This window comes from Temnothorax nylanderi, unplaced genomic scaffold (assembly GCF_030848795.1).
Source record: "Temnothorax nylanderi isolate EJ_2023f unplaced genomic scaffold, tnyl_v1.0 TNYL_tig0040_pilon, whole genome shotgun sequence".
Taxonomy (NCBI): Eukaryota; Metazoa; Arthropoda; class Insecta; order Hymenoptera; family Formicidae; genus Temnothorax; species Temnothorax nylanderi.
The window spans coordinates 1,301,781-1,328,335 of record NW_027249102.1 but is presented as its reverse complement, the minus strand read 5'-3'; the positions used below and the strand labels follow the sequence as shown (position 1 = coordinate 1,328,335).

At 33.2% G+C, this 26,555-nt stretch overlaps 2 protein-coding genes across 2 annotated transcripts in view; one reads left to right on the top strand and one right to left on the bottom strand.

Annotated features, from left to right (window-relative positions):
- The window catches only part of Shal (potassium voltage-gated channel protein Shal), a 224,257-nt gene that overhangs the window by 26,606 nt on the left and 171,096 nt on the right, over positions 1 to 26,555 (top strand). The window lies entirely within an intron of this gene.
- On the bottom strand, positions 9,689 to 11,203 carry LOC139771489 (uncharacterized). Its single transcript, XM_071704305.1, has one exon. The coding sequence runs from the start codon at positions 11,201 to 11,203 to the stop codon at positions 10,406 to 10,408; it is 798 nt and encodes a 265-aa protein (XP_071560406.1). The 3' UTR covers positions 9,689 to 10,405.

Below are 26,555 nucleotides of genomic sequence, written 5' to 3'. Positions count from 1 at the left end.
ACTGCAAGCTCTGTTGAATAATGTGACTCACCCGAAGTAGAATATAAATTTAAAATAGAAGAGATTAAAAACTTACATAAGTGGTCATGTGATAAAAGGAAAAGAGAAATCTTGTAATCAGCCTCTCGTCTGTATGATGTCGTGTGAGAGACTGACGCCGAACGAAAGATCGTTGTGTCCGGGAACAGTGAAATAATAGAACGTTCTGATGAAGACCAAGTAGGTTGAAACGTAAATGAATGTCATATATTTTTATTAAATTTTAATTCTAAACTAACATCTAAAAATTTCTTGTGCTCGAATATTGGCCGTTTAACCTTCTTTTAGCTTTTTGATTGATATTTTATATAATATTAATAATGATCTTAGAATATAATAATGCTCTACAATTTTATTGTTTTAAACATCTATTTCGTTTAATTATTTTCTCATCAATATAAATATTATTAATTTGTTTATTCGTAAATACGAAAGAAAAGGAGAAAGTTGATATTTGAGACGGTCGCCAATCTATTTGTGCGTTGTAAAAAAAAAGAATCGATGAAATCTCTCATCGGTCCGAGATTTCGAGTCCAATTCCGCAACAATTTTTCACGCCCGTCCAATATCGCTTTAAAGCGGTTATCGCGTCGATGTTTCCAGCGCCGATAGTGGTTGACTAAAAATAATATCTCCACTCTCCACTTGCCGGGCGTGACATTTAACGGTTACTCGCCCACGAATCGACCCGACTCTCTCAAACATAATTACCCTTTCTCATTAGCCTCTTTCACGGTTTACGGTCCGATCGGCCCCTCATCGCCGCAGATAATCGCCGCGATAGAAGTGGCTCGCGATAAACTCGAAATACTAGCTGACGATGATTTTCTGCAACAAAAATATTTTACAGTAGTATTTGATTAATTTGTTTAATTCGGCGTGTATTTTTTACGAAGTATATTACTGTTGTATGATAATTAAAAAATTTTAGTGATATATTTCATATGTATATAAATTATTAATAATATTGTTCATTTGAAGTTTTAAAGTATTTTTTGATACATAGCTGTATTTTCTGATACACATTTTTATCATAAAGGATTTTTGATTAAGATTATATCGAAATCGATACATAAATATAAGCTAACTGTCCTATGCGTCCTATCCTTTTCCGTCACATGGATTAGCAACGTTGTTCAAAGCTTTTCAGTTATATTGTAATCCCAATAATTCTATAATCTATTCGCAGCGCAGAATGTATATATAGACACACAATTGTGTCAGTCTCTAATTTTGGATTATTGTATTTGAATGCAATCTAAAGGCGAGAATTTATGGAACTTTGACATTTGAATAAATTTAGAATTAACTATAGATACATGGGAATAATACCGATACATAAATTATTGCAACGATTAATCTTTCTTATGTACTTTTATATATTTTAAATAAAAATGTGTGTATGCAATGAAACTATATTCTCGGGGACGAAAAATTAAATTTGCTTTTTCTTTTAATTAATTAACAATTTATTAAAAATATGTGACATTTTGCTTTCTCATAGAGGAAGCTTTGTTTTCGTAAAAAAAATTTTTTTTTAGTTGCCGCTGCCAATGTGTTCAGAATGTTCTAAAACGTCGAAAAATCGCTATTTTAAAAAATGTCGGGATGTGTGTATGTGTGTATGTATGTATGTATGTATGTGCCAAATTTACCGAAATTTCTATAACTCCAGAACTGATCAACCAAATCTTAACCAATTATATATGAAATAGGGGTAGAAAAGACTGAAGAATATAATAGAATTAGAGAAATTGCCAATATTTTAAAATTTTAACCTTTAAGGGCTACATCTCAAGTCTCAACAATTGAGACTTTTCATAAATTGATATTTTTTGACAATTTAGTATTAATTATTGGCAACTTTTCTAATTCTATTATATTCTTCAGTCTTTTCTACCCCTATTTCATATATAATTATGTAAGATTTGGTTGATTAGACCCAGTTTTATAAAGCTTCTATGTATGTACGAATTCTCCGAAATTTCAAATGTGTGTAACACGAGAACTGATCAATCAAATTTTAAAGAATTATATATGAAATAGGGGTAGAAGAGACCTAAGAATACAATAGATTTTGTTATATATTATGAAAAAATACAAGTTTATGAATTTTGTGATTGAATGATTACTGCGATTATACGCTATCGGCAAGTTGAACAAGCATACATACCCAGCATTGGGCTGCATATATTGCCGATAGTACATTTATATTCGCAGTAAACATTCAATTACAGAGAGAGAGATAGATAGATAGATAAGTATATTTATGCCCAAGCCTTGGCTAAAGGGCAAAGTACAATATAACAGTGTACAGATATACTGTGTAGTATCGACAAATCGATAGAAATAACATTATACACAGAATTACCTAATACAGTATAAAGCAACAAAAATCTATAGAACAATTATAATAATAAACAACTTAAAACTAACGCACTTAAAGCTAGTCTACTAACCAACTACTTAACACCGCCACTCAAAATACTTGACATCTATACTGACCTCAATAAAAGAATAAGAAAAGAACAGCAAGCTGATGCATTCAGTCAGATTCAGATGCTAGCAGAAATGATCGAAGAAGACTCTTAAAAGATACAACAGACGATGCAGAAGTTATATTGTCAGGGAGCGAGTGCCAGAAATAGATTGCAGAGATATGAAAGGAGTTTCTGTATGTAACCGTTCTATGAGCTGGAATGTGGAAGTACTGAGAAGAGGTGACCAGACGTTCAGATCTTCTTAGCAATGGATCAGGTATTGTGAAAAGCTCACGCAGGTAAGATGGCGAACGCATATGGAGGATCCCAGGTAGCAGACAGTCGTCATAATGACGTGATTCTTACGTCATTTTATGACGCATGTTACGTCATTTATTCCTAAAGTTTAACGTAAAAATGACGTATTTTTCACGGTCCTAAGTCACATCCACAACGACGTCATTTTCTGACGTTTTATTGACGGCAAAAATAGGTCCAATGTACGACATACCGGTTTCTAGAAATGTTTTTTATGAAATTAAAATGTCTACTTGATAAACGTTTATAAAAAAATGTTCTTCTTCTTTATCTAAGAAAAAAAAAACTTTTTTAACTGTTTCGTTACATATATGCCATGTGCGTATAGCTGCTCTCAAGGCGGTCACCCATCCTAGTACAGTACCGCGTCCGAGTCGCTTGACTTCGATGATCCAGTGGACAGTGACGATCTCCTGATCCTGATGCTTCCTTATTAACTGTACTTGTCTATAACAGGTACATCTTTAGTGTTCAAAAATCTTATAATGATATCTTCTTGATAGTCATAACACTGCATGAAATAGTTGTCATAAAACTATAATTACACGCAACTAGATCCACTTATACCATAAATTCACCACTTCAATCATAAAGTTACGAAACACTCTATAAATGTAGGAATATTCCTGTGAAAAATACTGTGAAAAATACGTTATTTTTATGTTAAACTTTAGAAATAAATGACGTAACATGCGTCATGAAATGACGTAAGAATCACGTCATTATGACGACTGTCTGCTACCTGGATAGTCAATTAAACGTCTATATAATGTCATTTTACAAAGTCTTTTTGACGTATTAAAACATGACGTTAAATATACGTCACTTAATCGACGAATGACGTCACTGACCAATTATGACCAAATATTGACGTCAAAATGACGAGTGCTTGCTACCTGGGATCCGATACAATTGGCAGCCCATAAAAAGCCTTCTATTTTCAACACGGAGCCATCCTAACTTGCGCCTATATGGAGTTATATGTTCATCACGCCTGAGATTGTAGATGAATCGAATACTGCAATTGACTAACCTCTGTAATTTCGTGTTTAACTCATCAGTCATGCTGTGATACACTAGACAGCAGTAGTCAATGTTACGTGCGGGGTTCGGTTAAGGCGATTGATTTCTGACTGCAACTCTCTCGCAATATCATTCGAATGCGCTGAGTGAGTATTACGTCCTCCGTAATGCGAGGGAGTTGGCGCGAGGAAACTACGGGTGCCGGAGGGGCTGGCGTTTCTGCAGGAGCGTCACTTGGGGGTGCACTCGTGGGCCCGTACCTAGGCCCGGACTCTACAGCGCGACTCTCGTTCGGCGGGACGTCAAAAATGCGCGGATCAAATGTTCCGCTGGAATAAAGGAGGCGCCGCAGCTTCCTTATCTGTCTCGCGCGTCCGGCGCGGCACCCTCGACGTCGACCCATGGGCCCTGCCCGGCAATTCGCAAACTGAATGTCGTCATTGTTCGAGTTCGAATATTACGCATAAACTTACTTACCTGTTAGGCAACTCCGGCGAAAAATTGTTTAAGTGTATATAGGGCTGGTGGCAGGCACTTGCTTTTCTGAAAAGCACCCGTGAGAGGAGATTTATTTCGATTCTATGGCTGTGATTATTATATTTCGCGCGTGATTACTCGGAGGGATAACGCACAGTGAATCTGTTTAAGGATGCCCTTTTCTTTTGCGGGCTTGAGCGAGAGAGGATAGCAGTGACAGGGTTAAAATAGGGTCCTCGGGTGTCCTTAAAGATCGCTCAGATGAAGGTGCGTCGATGAGGCGCCCGAGTTAGGTTGTAGTGTTTGGAACGGTGCCATCGTTCGCCTCGAAAGAAGCGCACGAAACGTAAAGGAGTCGCGGCGAGTTCGCCCTACGAAGGCGCACAGCGCAAGCGGACGCGGGATCGCAGCGAGTTCGCCCCGTGGGAAGCGCACAACGCTCTCGAGGAGATTCGCCGCGGGTTCGCCCATAAGAAGGCGGGCACCGGGCAACTGGATGCACTGCTAGCGGGTAGAAGGACCATCGGGACGACGCACACACTGGGAGAAAGACGGGTAATTTCGAGAGAAAATTATTATTCTTTTTTTTTTAGTTCGGCACTATATGCTCTTTAATATGAACTGGATTCTAACTCATACACGTACTATGCAATCTATACATTCTTACTAACGTTTACAAGTAACTAACTATAAAATATCGCTTTTAGGTATTATGTCACAACGGTGCTCTGGTGGAGGCCACACGGAGCAACTGATACACGTTACTGCACTATTGGTTCACGTGGCTCCCCGGGAAAAAAAAATTATATATAATCATATATAATTATATATAAATGATCATATATAATTATATATGAAAATTGGCACGATATAATTTTATCTGATTATATATAAAAATATATAATTCTACAAATTTTTATATAATTTTATATAATTATATATAACTTTATATTAAGGTTTACTTTCAAAAAGGATTATATATTATTATATAAAATTATAGATATATAATTTTTGCATTATTTTGCATCAAGAAATTTACTTACGAGTTAGTCTTACCATTATGCGCCGCCTAGTGGCGTCGTTGCAAACTATCACGGAAAGACAGCTACCGCGCGCATGCATCTTTCTTAACTGCATGTACATTATTTCTATATCTTTGACAGATAAAATTATATATAATTATATATCTATCTACATATGGAGGGGTTAAAGCCATAGTGGTGTAAGTCACTTTTTTTAACCTATCGAGTTAAGTTCATAGATGCAGTCTACACATGCAGATATGTTGAAAAAAGAAGAAAAAAAAAGTGGTCAAAAAAATTGACTTACACCACTATGGCTTTAACCCCTCCATATATAAAGACAAATGTCCTGACTGACTGACTCATCAACGCCCAGCCGATACCCCTGAACCTAGAAACATGAAATTTGGAGAGTGTATTCCTCTCATGACGTAAGCACCCACTAAGAAGGGATTTTTAGAAATTCGACCCCTAAGGGGGTGAATAGGGGTAAGATGTGTTTTCACGACTTTCTCCCTGCTTGGGCCTGATGAGATATCGACTTGGTTTTTGCTTACAAAGGTTACCCGCATACAAGTGTTTAAAAACATAATTCAAGATTTTGCCCTAATCGACCCCTAAAGGGGCAAATCTAAATTCGGGGGTGAATTATAGAATCCTTCGCATACCGTAGCGAAGCACGCGGGTGTATCAAGCTAGTTATATATAATTATATAAATTTATATATTTTAGGATTTACTTATTTAGAAAAATTCTATATTCATTTATATAAAAATATATTAATATATATAATTATATAAAATTATATATAATTTTACGTGAGAAATCAGATATAATTTTATATAATTATATAGAATAATATATATTTTATACGGGGTGGGAGAAAAGTATGGAAACCCTGAAAAATCTCGAAAACTATAAGTTTTACAGAAAAATGTTTCAGACAAAAGTTGTTTGGTTTCGAGGGGGCCATAAGATGGTATCATTGGTTTGACCTGGGATGGTCGTTTAAAGCTCACGTAAACGACACCTTTAATTTCTTAAATGGAAACCCCTATTTTTCAATGCATATTCTTGTAGCTAATCTCGAGAGCTTTTCAAAACACTATAATAAAGTATTTTTTTATTAAGAACTTTTGGAATTATGAGGCTTGAAAGTTTTAGTATTTTGACATAAAATACAAAATATCTTGTAAAACATTAAGTTTTCGGTAATGTTACCTTAATACTTTTATGCACAGAATAATGAGACGAATCAATTGGTATGAAAAAAAGGCACAGTTCCTTTAAGAAAAAATATGTAATTTGCAACACGCATCTGCATACTTTTTCTTAAAAGCAACTATGTCTTTTTTTCATACCAATTGATTCGTCTCATTATTCTGTGCATAAAAGTATTAAGGTAACATTACCGAAAACTTAATGTTTTACAAGATATTTTGTATTTTATGTCAAAATACTAGAACTTTCAAGCCTCATAATTCCAAAAGTTCTTAATGAAAAAATACTTTATTATAGTGTTTTGAAAAGCTCTCGAGATTAGCTACAAGAATATGCATTGAAAAATAGGGGTTTCCATTTAAGAAATTAAAGGTGTTGTTTACGTGAGCTTTAAACGACCATCCAAGGTCAAACCAATGGTACCATCTTATGGCCCCCTCGAAACCAAACAACTTTTGTGTGAAACATTTTTCTGTAAAACTTATAGTTTTCGAGATTTTGCAGGGTTTCCATACTTTTCTCCCACCCTGTATATAATAATATATAAATATATATGTTGAAATTTTCTGATTTATACAAAATTATATATGCTTATATATAAATATATATAAATATATATACTTATATATAATTATATAAAATTTTATATAATTTTATATAAGAATCTAGATATAATTATATTAAATTATATAAAAGAATACATATTTATATATAATTATGCATAATTTTATATGTTTTTATATAGTTATATATAATTTTTTTTCCCGGGTCGCGACGGGAACTAAGTATTTGTAACTCACTACTATAACCCGCGAACGGGGAGAATGCGGCTAAGTCCTCACGAAATGATTATGGACTGACTGCCGAGCGAACGACGCGAACCAAACTTGCCGATCTTCACGTATTGAGAACGAAAAACAGAGAGCAAGTGTGGGGCTGCGAGGGCCCTTTATATACTGTAATTCGGTGGCCCCGCGCGGGAGCGGAGAGGTCCCCACAATTTCCCGAAATGTGGGATTATTTACAAAAATAAAAACTTTTTATTAATGAATATTGCAGGACCCCTCCTTCGACTCCCTTACAATACCTTATGTGCGCTAGTCATTAACAAAATGCATTCTTTTATTACACAGAAGGCTTAACAATTTGAAATTTAGTTTTTATGACTACATTACCTATGGTAGCTCGACCGTTTTCAGATGCTCACGTGAAACTGCTCTTCTCGTTGGAAACGACTACTTGAAGTTTTATTTGCAAGATTACTCTGTTCTTTCATTCGATTATTTCACATGCGCCCTTGATTTAAACAATCATTTTAGTACTTTGCTCCCAGTGCATCCCGGCTTCGCAAAAGTGTCTCTCTTGTTATACTTGCGCCCGCTAGTCACGCTGCGACCACGTGAACGCGCACGTGAAGGATGCCCGTTACGTGGCGAGCTCGCACGCTATCCTTAACGAGTTTGAACTTAGAAATTAAGATTCAATAATTGGTATTCCCAGCGCGTTTCTTTGGCGAAAGAACTCTCCTTTCTTTGTTCTTTCAGCATTCGCACTTAGGACCTTATCACCTAACAGCTGCCTATCAAAAAGGACTTCATAAGAACGCGTACATACATCGACATGTACACATGTTTATACGTCTATGCGCTGGCATACTCAAAATTTCCTGTAACAAAGACCTGAGTTAGGACGCCATTGCAATTAATCCGAATGCCATTTATTTAATTATTCGTAGCTGAATGCCGAGCCGAAGAAACGGAGCTTAAGCGGGGCGTTGATTGGCGGAGTCGTATACGTGCAAGGCGCGCTATTCGAGGAGATCGCGCTATGGTAAAGCGCGATTTTCCTGTTGCTCTCCTCACGGTTTGTCTCATAGGGGCTCCATTGCCGACGTACCCGTGCAGTGCGAAACTATGGGATGCGCTTTCGCACGTAACATCAATATGAGGCATAATTAAGGTGACGGCAAGCTTTATCCTTAGTGCAGTTGAAAGAGAGTTCTTGTTGAACTTGAGATTGTATAGCGCATGATAAACCTTTTGAGAGATAAGCAAGATATGCCTCTTCCAAGAAAGGTTGGACGTAAAGATAACGCCCAGAATCCTCACCTCGCTCGCGAAAGGTATAGGCGTATCATTTACAACTACAGATAGTAAAAGATTGAGATCAATATTACTAATATGAGCTTGACTGCCGAATATCATAACTTTTGACTTAGCCGGATTGAGTTTGAGATCATTCAGTTCGGCATAATCGAAAATAGCCTTAGCATCTCTAGAAATCAACTCAAGTCCCTGAGCAATATCAGCCGGTGGGCAAGAGCGATATACCTGAATATCATCAGCAAATGGCATGTGATGTGAATAGAGTAAAACACAGGCTATATCGTTGATATAGAGAGAGAATAACGGAGGGCCAAGCACAGAACCCTGAGGCACTCCAGATGACGTAAACAGCCATTTAGAAATGTTACCAACATCATCAACTACTGCCTGAGATCGGCCAGTTAGGTATGAGAAAATCCACATAATAGCAGCATCAGAAAAACCGATCTCTTTCAGCTTTATGAAAAGTCGAGGATGTGGAACTGTGTCGAACGCTTTACTGAAATCAAAGAGTATCATGATTGTAACATGACCATTATCAATCCCCTGCTTGATATCATCACTGACCCGTAAGAGAGCGGACTGAGTATTGTGACCCGGGCGGTAAGCAGACTGTCTGGGATTTAACAAATCAAACTCATCCAGATATTGTGCAATTTGCGAGGCAACAATCCTTTCAAGAATCTTTGACAATTCCGGCAGATTTGCTATCGGTCTCGTGTCAGACGGAGACTGTGGTTTTCGAATCTTCGAATGTGGGCGAATAAGTGCTCGCTTCCATTCCGACGGGAACGTAGAAGTCTCCAAGGACCGATTGAACAATGTAGTAAGCCCTGAAGAAATCACTGGCCAAGCAATTCTTAGAATGTACAGCGGAATGCCATCTGAACCTGACGCATATGAGTGTAAGGGTCCAGTTGTAATAAGTTTATAGACCTCACAAGGCGTTACAGTAGAGAACGTAAACTCCGGTCGCAGGGTTGGTCGAGGTATTTGGGCAGTAGATGAGACAAAGTCTGCATATGAACATGGCAGCTGAGCCTTGGAAACCGAAACATAATACACATTCAACTGATCGGATGTGAAAAAGTGTAATGGAGAGACTACTATCATTAACACTACTAATTATATTACCACTACGCATTTGCTTCTCTCTCGTTCGTTACTATATACCGTGCTAACTTCTTTCTAAAATTTTGTATTTTTTCTACATTTTTTCTCTCTATTGGTAACGCATTATACATAATGAAATGTTTCCAATGATTATATACGATAATTATATACGAAGCTAGGTTCACATAATAAATGTCATTTTAAGAAGATATTAATACTTTAAGAAGATATTAATCTATAAGAAAAAATTGTAGTACACGAAGATTCCGGATATTTTTTTTCAGAAATTAAGAAAATGGATAATAAAAAGAAAGAAATTGAAGAATTTAGAAAAAGTAAATTTAAAAAAAATTAAATTATTATATTCAAACGATCAGCCCCTCGCCCTCAGTTTTCTCTCCTCAAAATTTCTTAGATTCCAACGATGACGTCCTTGTAGAGATCCAAAATTATATAAAAAAAGGAATAAAAAACGCAAATAAAATTTTATTAATTATAGGCCCCCTTCCCCCTAGAGATCTCGCGATTGCTCACATATAGATCACTTTATTCGTTTATACACTATATATAATAACATATAAATGATAGATATGCGAAACAGTAAATACTACCACAATAATAATAAATTTTTCATATTTGAATCTCCGTCGCCTTCTTTACAAATAATATGTTGTAACGATGCACCCCCAAATCTGCATCGTTCCGGCCTAACACCTTGCCGATGCCGCCCGGCCGACCATCCGCCGGGCGAGGAACGGGCACGGTGTGCGAAATTTCCCTTTCGGCCTGTCCATGAATACTTCATAGCCAATTTATTTGTAAATATTTTTTCTAAACTACATTTAATTTGACTCTGGGGTGAGTCTCCCCCAAGCAAATAGAAAAATTTTTCCAGTTGTTTTTTCCCATCTTCATTATTCTTCAATGACGTGTCAAATTGTAGCAATTTTCGATGCTTTTTGAATGGTCTTGTAGGGACAATCGAACAATTATTATTGGAATTACTTGGACCTGCTGTTGGCTGGTCCAATACTACTGGTGTGGTTCCAAAACATTGTTCCAAAAATTTATTTTGTTGTTCTAATAGCTTTTTAATCGCTATCGTGTTTTCCAAAATCTTAATTATATTCTGGCTATTCGGTGCAAGATCTTCAAAAATTATGTTTCGTGCCAATGAGTTATTTATTATCGGAATTGGAGATGCGTTTCCGGAATTATTTTCCGGATCTAAATCATTTATATTTTTATTAACGGTTGGAAGAATGTTGTCAATATCTGCTGACAACCTGACCTGACTTGCTGCCTCTGCTGGCAGATGTCTTGTGGTCTGTGGAACTTTACTTGATCGTCTACGTTTGATTGCAGGATCAAATACGGCGGTAGGCAACATCGGAGGTGGTGTCATTCTACGACTTTGAGAATTATCGCTGTTCTTTATTACTCTTCTTTTGCCTCGGCCAATTTCTGGAGATGATGACATATCTGTATCAGTTTTTGTTTTTCTTTTTACGAAATCTACGGCCTCCTGGTATTTATATTTAAATTGATATTCAAGTTGTCGGGATGACTTCTACTGCATTCGATTCTTCGAAATCCTGCGTAAATTCGACTACAGACCAAAGAAACTCATGTCGTAATTGATCCTCCTCAGCAATAGAATCGGTCCGAGTGTGGGACGTTATTTTTAATTGTGTTTAATATAAATTGTACCACACTGCAAACACTGCTGGGCAAAGCGAGCGGGCAAAGACTGCCGGTCGTTGTCGATATCGGTAGCTATAAATTGTACTTTTTAAATTTTTGGAGTAGATTTTTTTCAAAACGGGACGGTGAAAAATTCCCAAAAAATTCACATAATTCTATTTTGCATTCCAGAACAACATATTAAAATTTCATGAAACTGGCTGCATTTTTTTGTAGCCACTGAACCTCCTTAAGGCCGCCGCAAAATCGAAAATATAAGAAACATCAGGGAACAGATATGAGTAATTAGGAAGAAGGAATGAGTAATAAGAAACAGATCAACGCAAAATAAAATATATAAACAATGGGTTTCATAGCTTGTACACACTACGTAACCTAACCTGGAAAATTGGAATAAAAGTTACTTTCAAAAGTCAAAAAATAAAATCCTCCCAGTAAGCAAGAAACGTCAAGAAACATTTCAACTACATTGCATTAATGTTAAAACGTTGCTGTAATGTAGTTAAAATGTTTCTTGATGTTTCTTGCTTACTGGGCTTATTCCTTATCTCTAATATCTGTTCCCTATTGCTTATGTTTTTGATTGTGCGGTGGTCTTTATTGTGTTGTCATTATAAAAATTATACTTACACTATGTTTTAAACGAATCGCTAAACACAAGAGACGGTTAAACCGTGCGGGATTAGAATATTTTCTTGCTTTCACTCCTTCCGCCGACGCTAATATAATTTGCTCGGTAATTCCGTGATTTACAAATGCGATTATTTCAAAACGTTTAATGTTTTGCTCTTCCTTACGCGTGTTTATTATTCGTCTTCTTTATGACAGCAGCCATATTGGATTTGAACATTTCTGGGCATTTCTGATTCGCCATTATTTAGGACGACTGCGCATCCACGGGACTGGTACACCTTTATATTTACATCATGGGTTTTACTATGAATTATTGGGAATATACCACTATAACATATTTCAAGCTTGACAAAACCTGAGAGGATAATCTTTGGTGGTCCTTTTGATAAATATTTTTTCAAATAATTATGCAATTTACAATATGCAATTATATATTTTTATTGAAAATGTGTTTTCTTTTCACCAATTAATTCATTTTTTTTCATGTACGATTATCAAAAAATGGATAATATATTTGAGATATTTATATTTTATGTTAAAATTAACATGACAAAATAAACTATAAAATATTATCATAAATTCACTGTTCAACAAAAAATTATTTTTTTTTAGCACAAGGACGAAAATAATCTTTTCTTGTAACTTTTTGGATGCTATATACGATCCCGTTTGTCAAATTGTTCTATTACATCACACTTTTGAGAAATTTGCAATTAAAATAAAAAAAGAGCTATTTTACAATATGCAATGTATTAAAGAAATTTTATTGCAATCAAAGTTAAGTATATTGTTAGGACTTTCTTGTAACTTTTTGGATGCTATATCTATACAATCCCGTTTGTCAAATTGTTCTATTACATCACACTTTTGAGAAATTTGCAATTAAAATAAAAAAAGAGCTATTTTACAATATGCAATGTATTAAAGAAATTTTATTGCAATCAAAGTTAAGTATATTGTTAGGACTTTCTATTCTTAAAAGAAAATTGTGTCGATTATGATAACAAAAATATTTATGATTAACATAGAGTCCATTGCATCAAAATTGCAACTTACACAGATGATTAAAAATTTATAAAATATTTCTTAATTATGTGATTCAAACTTAAAAGTTTTTCATGTGCTGAATATTAATCTAATGTCAAAATTAATAAATTAAAAATGACGGAGCCAATATAATAGATTTCAAAAGTAAAAATTTGACCATTTTTATTTATAATTTATTCACTTCAACGTCAGATTAGTATTCAGCGATCTAAAAAACTTTTAAGTTTAAATAACATAACTAAAAAATATTTTACAGATCTTTAATGGTCACAATTTTGATGCAATAGATATTAATATCTATATTAGTTATAATCATCTTTTATCTTAATATTAATATTTTTTTAATCATAGTTGACACAAATTTCTTTTAAGAGCGGAAAGTCTTAACAACATACTAAATTTTGATTGTAATAAAACTTCTCCAACACTTCACACATATCGTAATTATAATATACCAAAATACACTAAAATAGGCCTTTTTGCAATTTTAACTGCAAAATTGTGACGTAATAGAGCAATTTATTAAATGAGACCACATTCAGTGTCTAAAAAACTATAGAAAACAATTATTCTCTTGTATAATTATTCTTGTACATTTTTTTGTTGAATAGTGTTACTAATTTTTTTTAATAACTTTATTTTTTTTTATTTTTATATTAGACTCTTAAGACTCTTGGCCACTTACTATAATTGTTCTAGATTATAGTGTTAGAAGCAAAAAAAATAATAATAAAAATTCTTGCTAAATAGAAATATTTTTTAATAAAGCAACATTTGTAATTGATAGAATAGACTTGTAAAATATACTTTTTTGGGTAAATTCTTATTTTGATAAAAAATTAAATAATCTTTACTTTAAGGTATTACTAATTCAACAACTGTCAATATAGCTTGTTCCTTTTTTGATATAATTCAATTTCAGACATATAGTTATTTAATAATTTACAAAAAAAATTTAGTATATTTTATAAGTCTAGTCTATCAATTATAAATATTATTTTATTGAAAAAGTTTTCTATTTTTATGTATTTTACAAAAATTTTTATATTATGCTTTTTTTCTTTTAACATCTCAATCTCAGATAGTAAATGAACAAGAGTCTTAATCAGAAAACTATTAAATATAATGTACTACACATTCAAGATATAATATTTCATATAATTTAAATAATTTTTAAAAAATTTAAAAATTTAACTTTTTGTCAATTTTTAGAATAAAGTACTACGCAACATTTATATTATAACAACAAGTTTCTACTCGCACACTTAAAAACTATAAGGAAGCAATGCAAGTTTCTACTTGCTCACTTAAACAAGTTTCTACTTACACATTTAAAAACTATGAGAAAGCAATGTACAAGTTTCCACTTGCACACTTAAAAACTATGAGGAAGCAATGTACAAGTTTCTACTTGCACATTTAAAAACTATGAGGAAGTAATGTGCAAGTTTCTACTCGCACACTTGAAAACTATGAGGAAGCAATGTGCAAGTTTCTACTTGCTCACTTAAACAAGTTTCTACTTACACACTTAAAAACTATGAGAAAGCAATGTACAAGTTTCCACTTGCACACTTAAAAACTATGAGGAAGCAATGTGCAAGTTTCTACTGCCCTATTTTATATATAATTCTTTTAAATTTAGTTGATTAGAACCAACTTTATACGCAATCAAAAGTTCATATACGAATTTACGAAAACAAAGCTTCCTCTATGAGGAAGCAAAAAATGAAACAAAATGGAAAAATTAAGAAATATCCGCAATTAGTAGGGATCATTTTAATAAAAACATTAATTATTTAATTGATTTTTGTAATAGTATAACAAATATTAGTCGCAATAAAGCTTATCACAATAAAAAAGTGTGCAAGTAGAAACTTGCACATTGCTTCCTCATAATTTTCAAGTGTACAAATTATAAATTTGAACATTACTTCCTCACAATTTTCAAGTATGCAACTTATAAATTTGCACGTTGCTTAATCAACATTTTATTTCGCTCATAAAGCTTCCTCTATGAGGAAGCCAAATCAATAAATATCTACTAATAATTATACATAAAAAAATAGGCTTCTTCATAAGAGGAAGCTTTATGAGCGAAATAAAATGTTGATTAAGCAACGTGCAAATTTATAATTTGCATACTTGAAAATTGTGAGGAAGTAATGTTCAAATTTATAATTTGTACACTTGAAAATTATGAGGAAGCAATGTGCAAGTTTCTACTTGCCCACTTAAAAACTATGAGGAAGCAATGTGCAAGTTTCTACTTGCACACTTTTTTATTTATTTTTACAGAATACGTTGCTATGTTTTTTTAAGAGGTAATATTTTTTTTGTTTATCACGTTGTACGGCATTAAGTAATTATTGTCTTTCAATAGGCCTCTGTTTAAGACATGTTGGCATATACTAAACGGCTGTTGAATCGAAAACACGCAACGCAACTAATATACGTTCTAATTGCTTAAGTTTGGGCAATTAAGAAGTTCCTGTGCGGCCTGAAATCTCGCGCATGTACCTACGTACGGTATTACGCGAACGGATATTAATCTATATACGTGACGGTCAAAAAGAATCACGCGATAACAGCTTAATATAATAGCAGCGCTATAGTTTATATGCCCCGTATACAATCTAAACTTCCGTAAAAACTTGTACATTTATTTACTTTATGACATACCACTCAATTTTTATCTTATCTGAAAGCGTTCTGCGTTAAGGCAATCATCCTGTGCAATACTTATTTCAGCTCGTTTAAATTAATGAAAGCGGAACGCTAATTTAATTAAAGTGCAAAAGTAACTAACGACCATGAAAAGATCTTAATTGCTCTTGCTAATCTTGTTGCGTGCTTTCGTTTAATAGCGTCGCATGGCACACGCCATCGTGTGAACTCAGATGGCCGATTATAAATTACAAGATTACCGCTACTATATCCATAATTCGGGAAAAACACGGATTATGTTATTAAGCTGGTGTGTGCTGAGCGCACTGAAAATAGTGATTATACAAACGAGGTGATGCGGATTAAAAATGGATGCGATATCGCGTCAAATTACTTAACTGCGTTAAATGCAACGCGCGTTAACCATTTATATTTTACTTAATAACCTGTCAAGAGCTAAATAAATGTGCATGCAAATGTTTCACACAGAGAGAGGAAGTATGCTCTATCTATGTATGTACAGGTGGTAAATTATTTTAAATCTATTTCGTATTTATATCTATTTTAAATCAACTTCGCTTTTTATTCATACAAACTTCACACACACATGTGCTTAGAAGTTTAGCACCGCCAAGTTTTTTGAACGAAATATTGTTATTTTAATAAGTATAATAGTAAAAGAATGGGTAATTATTTACAATAGGGCTTTTCCCGAATTTTGATATTTTCTTGCGGCTCTCTTGGTAAAAACCTTTGTTGTGACTCTGACAGTGATAATCAATCGGGGGAGCCCGAAAAATATGTACCCTACCTATTTTTTAATCTATTTTTTTTTTAAGTATTGTTTAATTTTCCACGCAAACGTTTAATTTTCTTTGGTATTTAAATTAAATAAAAGGGGCCCCCTCTCCAATTTGGTTTAGTTTTAAATATGTTGTTGGAGGAGTCTTCCCGAATCATTTCATATATAAATCACTCTCATACTATTATTTACACTATTTATAGTTATATTCATATGGATGGACTAATCTTCATCACTATTTTCATTGATAATATGCGTGATGCCGTCTGTTTTAAATATATTTAAATAATTTTTTTAAACATATTTAAATATATTTAAATATATTTAAAACAGACGGCAATTACGCCTATTATCAATGAAGATATAGTGATGAAGATTAGTCCATCCATATGAATATAACTGTAAATAATAGGTAGTATAAGAGTAATTATGTGAACAAATGTGTATGTGTACTTTATTAATAAACATTTGATTTAATACGATTATAGTTTATCCTTTTATAATTATTTCAATTTACTTTATTTTATTATTTTTTTAGTACCTGCACCTATTTATTTAATCGATTCCAGAAAATTACTTGTTGTAGGATTCCATTCCAAGATTCTAAACAAAAATATGGCGATGGTACCAAAAAACTATGATAATTTAGAAAAAAAAATTGTTTTTTAAAGTACCTTCTACACATTTTATTGGTTCGAAAAAATTACTTGTTGTAGAATACCGTCTTAAAAGTCTACAAAAAAATATGGCTATGGTATAAAGAGCATATCATAATTTAATTTAAATAAATAAAAAACAATCTTTTATTTTTTTGAACTTCCGCCTACCTATTTTATTGGTTCAAAAAATTACTTGTAGAATACTATCCCAAAATTCTACATAAAATATATGGTGATTGTACCAAAAGCATATCATATTTTAAAAAAATGAAAAAGAATACTTTATTTTTTAAAAGTACCGCCTACCCATTTTATTGCTTGTAAAAAATTATGTCTGATAGGAAACTACTCCAAGATTCTACAAAAATTTTTTCGTAATAGTCAATGGGATCACCTTGATCAATTCCAGAGTCTTTTAGATATGAATATATCTAATATAATTACCTATTGAAGATTTGTTGGTCTTCAGCTGACTAGAGTCCGACCTTCCAAGCACTTATGGAGCGTTGGTTCTGCAGCATATCTGCAATATTTAAGAAAATCGAAAATACGATAGAGAAATTTAGGTTTATTGCTTCAATATAATTTGAAGCATGGGTTGTTGGCTAATACAAATTGTAAATATTAAATGCGAACATTGATATGAAATTAGCAATTCGTTATTTTACCCACTTCGTCATCTTACCCCCTTTCCCGTATGTTTATTTAATAAAATTTCTTAATGGTGTGTAATATATATAACGTCTATGAATATATATCCCAAACGAATAATTATCCCTCAGGTTCTACTTCTTTTTTTCTTTTAGTTCATTTAGTCGTGCCAGGTGGTACGTGCTCTTCTGCCGTATCCTTCTGAATATGAGATGTTCCTGAACAGCCCGGAGCATCGACATATAGTATGGACTGCGCACAAGTATAGAAAAATATGACCGGCGACTCACACCGGTGGAAGAAAAGAGATAGCGACTGGTAGAGGTCAAGCTGTCTTTTTCTATCCAGTGCGTACAGACAAAGAGGGAACGAGGTAGAGGTCAACTCTACCGGACACTTTTTGAAGGCTTTCATATAGAGATCGCGTAGTCCATACTATATGTCGGTGGCCCGGAGCATCTCTGCAATATGGACTTAAAAAAATCAAAAATTCTTAAAAATTTTTAGGATGCAAATTCAAATTTAAAAAGATTCAAGAAATTTAAAATGGTTAATTTTCAAGTGAAATAATCGTGTGATTAACTTTATATTTTTTCCTATCATCTTTTCAACATTATTTTCCTCTAATATGTTCAGACATTTTAGAAATAAGCGTCAATGTTAAAGAACTGAAAATATGGTTTTCTCAACTTTTTATGCAGGAGAGTAACTTAATTATTTAAAAGCAAAGCGAATAATTACAGATCAGAGGCTGCTTCTTCTTGCGATCTCTTTTTCTCCAATCTCTTATATTCTTCAATTTCATATTGAGCTATGGATTCTTTTTTAGTCTTTTCGAAATCTTCGGGGATCCAAAATCTATATACAGAGTTAAGAAGTAATAATAAGACATTTTTTTCAAAATATGAATAAAGTATAGAGTATCTCATAAACTATTGATTTTTCATAAATCAAAATTAATACTTTTATACACGCAGAATAACTAGAAGAATAAATATGAAATTATACGACCGTGTAAGATATATAATCAAACAAGGGAAAACGCCGTAATCGGTCAGGACTGGATCTTGCTTGTCCGAATAATTATTAATTTTAGAGTGACTTTTTACGTACAATTCTTTGGCCCTTGGCAGACCACGCGCCGTTACTTCCGGACATAACGCAGTCTCAACCAAAGCCAGAACGATACAGTCACACGATTAAATTGATATCAATTTAATCATATTAAAACATACACAAGAAATTCGGATTAAACGATATGATATATCTATATATATATATATATATATATATATATATGATAGGATACTGAGAATATAAAGGAAAATGTTGCGAAAAAATAACACCCCAGCCAGGATTCGAACCTAAATAATTAGAAGAATTGTATCATGCAAAAAACTCATACAATTTTATCTTTAAAAAATGGCAATGAATATATCATGAATACGTCATAAATATATCTAAAACAAATAAAACTTACTCAATAACAGTTTGTTGCTTTTCAGGTGATAGAGTTTCTGTTAAGCATCTCTCATATTCTTCAGTTTTATATTGAACTGATTCTTCTCTACCCTTTTCGAAATCCTCGGGGATCCAAAATCTATATACAGAGTTAAGAAGTAATAATAAGACATGAAAAGAAATAAAAAATTTCTGCCATGATTATGTTAAATACACAAATAATTAATAATTAAATGTTCAATATTTTATATGTTTACAATATATAAAATCATATACATATGAACGATTAAAAAAATACAATATTTATAAATTTTATACGTTTTTTCTTTATTTTCTTTTATTTGCGGATTTTGATTGCAAATAATTTAAAAAAGTCAAACAATATTTATAAAATTAATACCGGCTATTTTTTACTTAATAAACTTCTTTTTTTCTAAAACTAAATTTTTTCACGCATTAAGAGGGTAGTACTGGTTTTGCCTTCGAATTTGGCATCATCGTAGTTATGTAGTTTCAACTCGATGTTATAATGCAACGGTTCTATATGGTCTGGTAATAAATAATAATTTTGCTGAACTGCAGGTCGAGACTTGTCTTTCCACTTTTCGAAGTTGTGAGTTACACAACTTAAGAAGTTTAAAGCCACGCGAAAAAAAAATTTGGTTGAATTAATTGGAAATCTGGTTGAAACAACCTGACTGTCTGGTGAGAAATGAACGATCCATAATTTTCATTAAAATAACCAGACAAATTTGGTTAGTCGCATTCTGGTTGAAGTAACCAGACAAATTGGATTGGATGTATCCTGGTTTCGGCAACCAGGCGCATTTGGTTGATTGTCAACAACGGGTATTGTTTATGTCTTCAACGTTTTTGGATTGAAACCTTCCTTGCTTTTGAGGCTCTTCCTCATCGATCTCCTCGTGAGGCTCTTCCTCGATCTCCTCGTGAGCCTCTTCCTCATGATCGATCTCAGAAAATAGTTCCGGATACCTGTAAACATATATATATGTATATGTATACAAGAATAAATTAATTATAAACTTAATTGTAAGATATGTTTACCTGTACTGTAGTAAGTAATGTATAATTAAACTGCATATGTAAATTATTATTAATACAGTAAAAATAATTTTGCTGTCATTGAATGTATCAATATATGTATCAATATTAGTTGTATACACCGATAGTGCCGGTCGTAGGTCATCTGTCAAAATAATAATATAAAATAATATAAAAACATTAGTACTTATTGCAATGTAGTCTAAAGCGGGGAGCACACACTTCTGCATAACGCATAATGCGTAAGCATTAAGAAAATTGATTGGTCCATACACATGTGCATAAGAAAATAGACCAATCAATTTTCTTATGCTTACGCATTATGCGTTATGCAGAAGTGTGTGCTCCCCGCTATAGGCCACGTTCCGTAACGTGCATATGCGCGCATTTATCTATAGTATACTTAACACGTTTACTATAGAAAATATGCACGTTACGGAACGCATACTACGTTTACGTGAGCGTTACTTTTGTAGTAACTTACGATAATTCCTTCGCGTAAACGGGATTTTCCTTCGCGTAAACGGGATTTTGTAGTAACTTGCGATAATTTACTCCGCGTAAACGAGTGATATATCGTAAGTTACTACAGAAGTAACGCTCGCGTAAACGTAGTAGCAGGGATAGTTACCTGAGTATCGGGAAGTTATCGGAATGAGGAAAATTATAATAATAAAAATCACTTTCAAATACATTATTGCTTATATAACTGACTAACACAACGGCCGACACAACACTAATCGTCTTGTACACTGACCGGTAGAGTGTACACATAACAGACAAGGTGACAATGATAACTCGATTTGAAATGTATATGTGAGTAAAATATGCAGGGAGTAAAATCTGTATTATAACTAAAATATAAAATATCCAAATTTTTCTCTGCTTTTTATATACATATTATCAATAATCTGTTCTTAGTAGTTGCTAAACGAGTCGCTATACAAAATGGAGTATCGAATTTAACTACGAACGATATTATTGTTGCGAATCTCATAATGCTTTATTGTTTCGTAACGATCAGTAATATTAAAAATTAATTATAATTAAAATTTAAGCTGTTACTAATAATAAAACAAATTATAAGCCTTGACAAAGCGGCACAATCTACTTATGTAGGATATAATATTTCTTAACAAATTTACGAATTAATAAATAATATAATAATAAAAATTGATATTACATTAATAATTTTAACTTTTTTTGAAATTAAAGCATCGAAATTTCATTATAAAGAGGGAAGAAACAATAAGATTATAATCAACTTAAATTATATTATTCTTGTAATAAATAAATAACTTTGACTTAAATAATATTTTAACTTTTATTTACAAGCTCTTAATTTATGCTGTTTATTTATGCAATTTAGTGCTAAATAGTATTTAATTAATAATTAAATATACGATTTATTTTATTTCAATCAAACTAAGGAAAAAGCCGTTAAACGATCACAACTGGATCTCGATTTCCTAATTATTCGTGTGAATTTTACGTGCATTCTAAAAATTTCATGTTTCTTTTAGGGTGGGAGTTGATGAGTCAGTCAGTCAGGACATTTTTTTAAAATATATATAGATCATTCTGTTAAGTAGGTATAATAAAGGAATTAAATTTTATGGAGTGTATAAATTCATGTTCAGTTTGGCTCAATGTTTGATATCACTACTTTTGTCGCAAAAATAAGTTAAAACAACATATATTCGGTTTGTTTTTTAAAACAACATTGTTTTGCACAATACTATTTTAATAGACGCGGACATAGTGGCGCTCTTTTTGTATTTTTTTTTATAGGTGATTTTATGGCGATTATAAAATAGTCAAAATAATTAGATATTGTAAGTAATCTTTAAATAATCTGGTTACTATTATATCAGCAGTATATCTTTGACTGAGAAAGATTACTTATTGATTACTTTAACGAGAATTTTGCGGTATTTTTATTGCGAGAATTTCATGAACTATACATTGAAAGCCGTACAATGTATTGATGTTAACGCATTTTCAGGCACCAACGAAAAACAATGTTTAACATGGTGGGCTCACTAGTATCGCCCACACGATCATTGGTTTGGCATATATCTTGTCTATAATACTAATTGCGCTGTGAATTGCTTCTACATCATCAGGAACTTTCTCTTCGAAGATAGTATAAACGTCCGGCTTCCATGTTGATAGTCTAAGCAGGTTAATTATAGTGGTTTCACGTTTCTCTGCATTCACGTCAAATGCTACAGTCATCATTTCTGTTACTTTTTTTATAATTGTCTGTGAATAACTCTTTGCCTTCGTCGCAGTTAGAATTGAATCTGTTTATTTGATTTGAGTTGAAATGCGGTGCTAACATCGCGTGTCATTAAAGTGTGTTTTCAAGAAATCGGGGTATAGCGACTACCTCCAAGTACGGCCCGCGCCTTCGGATTTCTCTAGAATCTCTTGGTCGTTTGCCAAGGATTGTTAGATCGCATCCAACGATTCGTATATACGTAATATAATCTGGATGTATTAATACGTACTAAATCCCAACGTGGTGCAGCGTCGGCCGTTTGTTTACCCGTTTATTAGTACTTTACGTTCCTCCGTGTAATCCGTCGAGGCTTTCTCACAATAAATTTGCCTTAAATTAATTTAGCGTCATGACTCTTTTTACCGCCGCGGAATAAGATTTGATCTTATTATTTTTTATACGCGGAAAGATAATTCCCTTTGCTGTTACTCTGTTTTATGGCCATAAATGTGTCACTCACGGATTTTTATATATTTTTGCACAATTATTTTTCTCTTTTCTCATTGCAATTGTTCTGTGAAAATTAAACAATTACTTGAAACACATTTTATTTTAATTATTACGGAATATTTCTTTTAAATCGAATATCTCCTTTTTGCTAAAAGAAAAAAAGCGAATGGCATCATATGTGTATCTATTAAGTACATTTAATTTTAGCAAAAAATTATAATTTGGTATGTTGTTCGATGTTGCTCGCACGATTTAAGAAAGTCTGATATTTCTCTCTTGTTAGAAATTGCTTGATAAAGCTTTCAAGGTTGTTCAGAAGTTATTTCGCGATGAAGAATTTCCCTCAGGACTTTCTGAGAAAGCTCATTTTGGAGATAAAGTCTTTTCGAAGTCTCCTCACGGAACTATTATTTGACTAATTATGGTTAAGAATAAATTATTACTTTATTAACCGTTCCATTGTCAAAAGGCTGCATGAATATTTTTCTAGGAAATATTTTTCCACCGAGCAACATTGAAATTTCATAAAACGGCTGCGGACAAATAAATTAAAGTTTGCTGACATAAATAAAAATTATGAACGATAACATTTTAAGATTGCCGCGTATATTTTTTAACGTTCTACCTGTGTCTGTCCGTGTGTTAATTAGCGGCATTTACTATCTTCCGACAATTTATGATTGTTTTGAATTCGTTTTAACTGTATCATTAACCGGCTGAAATGGGAGTTCTGGATTTTGTCATGATCGTGCTAGGAAGTCGTAATACGCACACGAATTTTCGAACTAACCGCAAGAGTTAAAACGTATCTGCGGAAAGGGTTTTAGACGATGTTACCGCAGATAAAATATAAAAGTTTCGTTTCTCTCCTACGGTTTTTACTCATCCACCATCACTGCTCGCGGCTAATAAATTGTAGTGGCCGTAAAAGTTTCTTTATACGATGCGCGTGTAGCGCGATAGGCGCCGGTACTCAAGTCGTGTTATAAAAAATAAAGTGCGATCTATCAGGAGTTTAATTATCTATATGTTCCGAAGGTGTTAAGAGTAGGTATCATACTAATACTACACGAGTCGTAATGTAAATTATTATTAGGCAGTGTTGCAGTTCTAATACACTATTCGCGATGCTGCATAATCATGCAATATGATGAACTGTCTGAGTACCTCCTGTAGAACTGTCTGAGTTTTGGGACCTTAAATCTGTTACGTCTGTTAATCCATAAAAAGGTTATCTGGCAAATGATCAAAGCCCTAAAATGTATTCTGGCGAATCCTCACGTGATTTAAATCCTTGTTGTCCACTGCTGGACTGTCCACTGTTGTTCACATTGGACCTGCATGTATATACAGAGTGATTAAAAAATATGAAAACTGTTAATGTAATTAGAATTATAAAATCATATTGCAGTCATATGAGATAATTTTATCATTTGCAATTGCGATTTAATAGAGGATTTCAGATACGGCTTAAGATGCAGCTTGAACTTTATTTCTTAATTTAATTTCGCAATTCGATAATTGATGATTGTGAGAAGATCATACGTTTATGTGCGTGTGTTAATTGTTTACGAATTTTGAAACGTTTTCTGCAATTGACTTGAAAGAAACGATTACTTATATTCCTCAAAAAATAATAATCTTTATAAATAGCATAACTAATAATAATTATTTATTGACATTTATGAACAATTAAATTGTTATTAGTCTGTCATTAAAAGAAAAAAATAAATATTTTTAATTTATATTAATATGAAATTTTCTATTAATAAAATATATATTTTTATGCATATTCTTCGATCAGATTAAGGAGGTTCGGTTGCTTCATCGGGGGCAGTAGTGGGACGCGGGGGTTCTGGAAACAGCGCACTAGCGTTTGAAATAGTGGGAATGAAGGAGATTGCTCTGATTGGTCGCCGCGTGTATAGTGCGTGAAGCTGCTTACGATCGTGGCAGTCTAGCAGACGAAAAATCAAGCAATTTATGCTTTAATAATTAATTTTTCTATGAAATGTGCGGTAACCTTCCCCTTTCTTTCACTCATTTATTTGTAAATTATTAAGTTACATGTGCATTTTTTTTCCCTTATCATTTGCATTTTTTCTTGCACTTATTTCATTCTGAAGGTGTGCAATATGTCATTTCCCATAAGAACCTATGTTAAAAATACAGCCAGTTTCATGAAATTTTAATATGTTGTTCTGGAATGCAAAATAGAATTATGTGAATTTTTTGGGAATTTTTCACCGTCCCGTTTTGAAAAAAATCTACTCCAAAAATTGTACTTTTTAAATTTTTGGAGTAGATTTTTTTCAAAACGGGACGGTGAAAACTTCCCAAAAAATTCACATAATTCTATTTTGCATTCCAGAACAACATATTAAAATTTCATGAAACTGGCTGCATATTTTTGTAGTGACGGAACCTCCTTAAAACAAAGTCTCTTGTCAAAGTTAAGATTCAAGCAATTCTATTCTATAACGATTTCACAATTGTTATCGAATGGAAGTAATTAGATGAGTCTACAAAACGAAATGCAAAATACGCAGTAACAATTTGTTTATCGAAAGTAATTAAGAAAACAAGAAGTAGAATACTCAGCGTACATTTATTTCGTAATACGTTGAATATTTTGTGGCCTTGGGCATTTGTTTTTGTGGTGTACATAGCGCGCTATTGTTTACGTACGATCGCTCTGCATTCGTACGTCGAGATTCGAACAGCTAGGTACCTACATAGTAGAGCAAGCTGCGCGCGCTCCGTGCGTCATCGTATCACCTTCGAGACTCGATCGCGACGAGCACTACGAATAACGCGATTCTTCTAGCGAACAAGCAACTCTTCGTATCTCGCGTCGTGCATTGAATTTTTTAACGGATTAATAATTTAGCTACCTTTTTCGGATTGAGAGCGCGACATGTGTGATCCAACGTGACATGGCTATTATTTATATTGGTTCGAAAGAAGAATATCAAGAAAGAAGAAATATGTTCGATACGAATTTAATAAAGTATTAAATATTTCGGGATGATAACACATATCAGCACGTCGTCTGGCATACGGTCTTGGTAGTTGTTATTATGATGTACAGCGCGCTATTGTTCAAGATCGTCGCGCTATCATTCATGCTCAGACTCAAACAGGAAGGTAGCAGAGCGAATGCTTCGTGCGTCATCGTGTTAACTCCGTGACAAGTACTATGGACAACGTAATCGTTCCTAGTGAACGAATAATGTTTAATATATTAATTCTTGCGATCAATAAGTTTTCCTACAATTAACAAGAACTTTATTTATTTTTTGTTACGCGATTATTTTCTATGAAAAGTTATTGAATG

Coding starts and splice junctions, on each gene's coding strand:
- LOC139771489 (XM_071704305.1), bottom strand. CDS start 11,203: ATGACACCACCTCCGATGTTGCCTACCGCCGTATTTGATCCTGCAATC.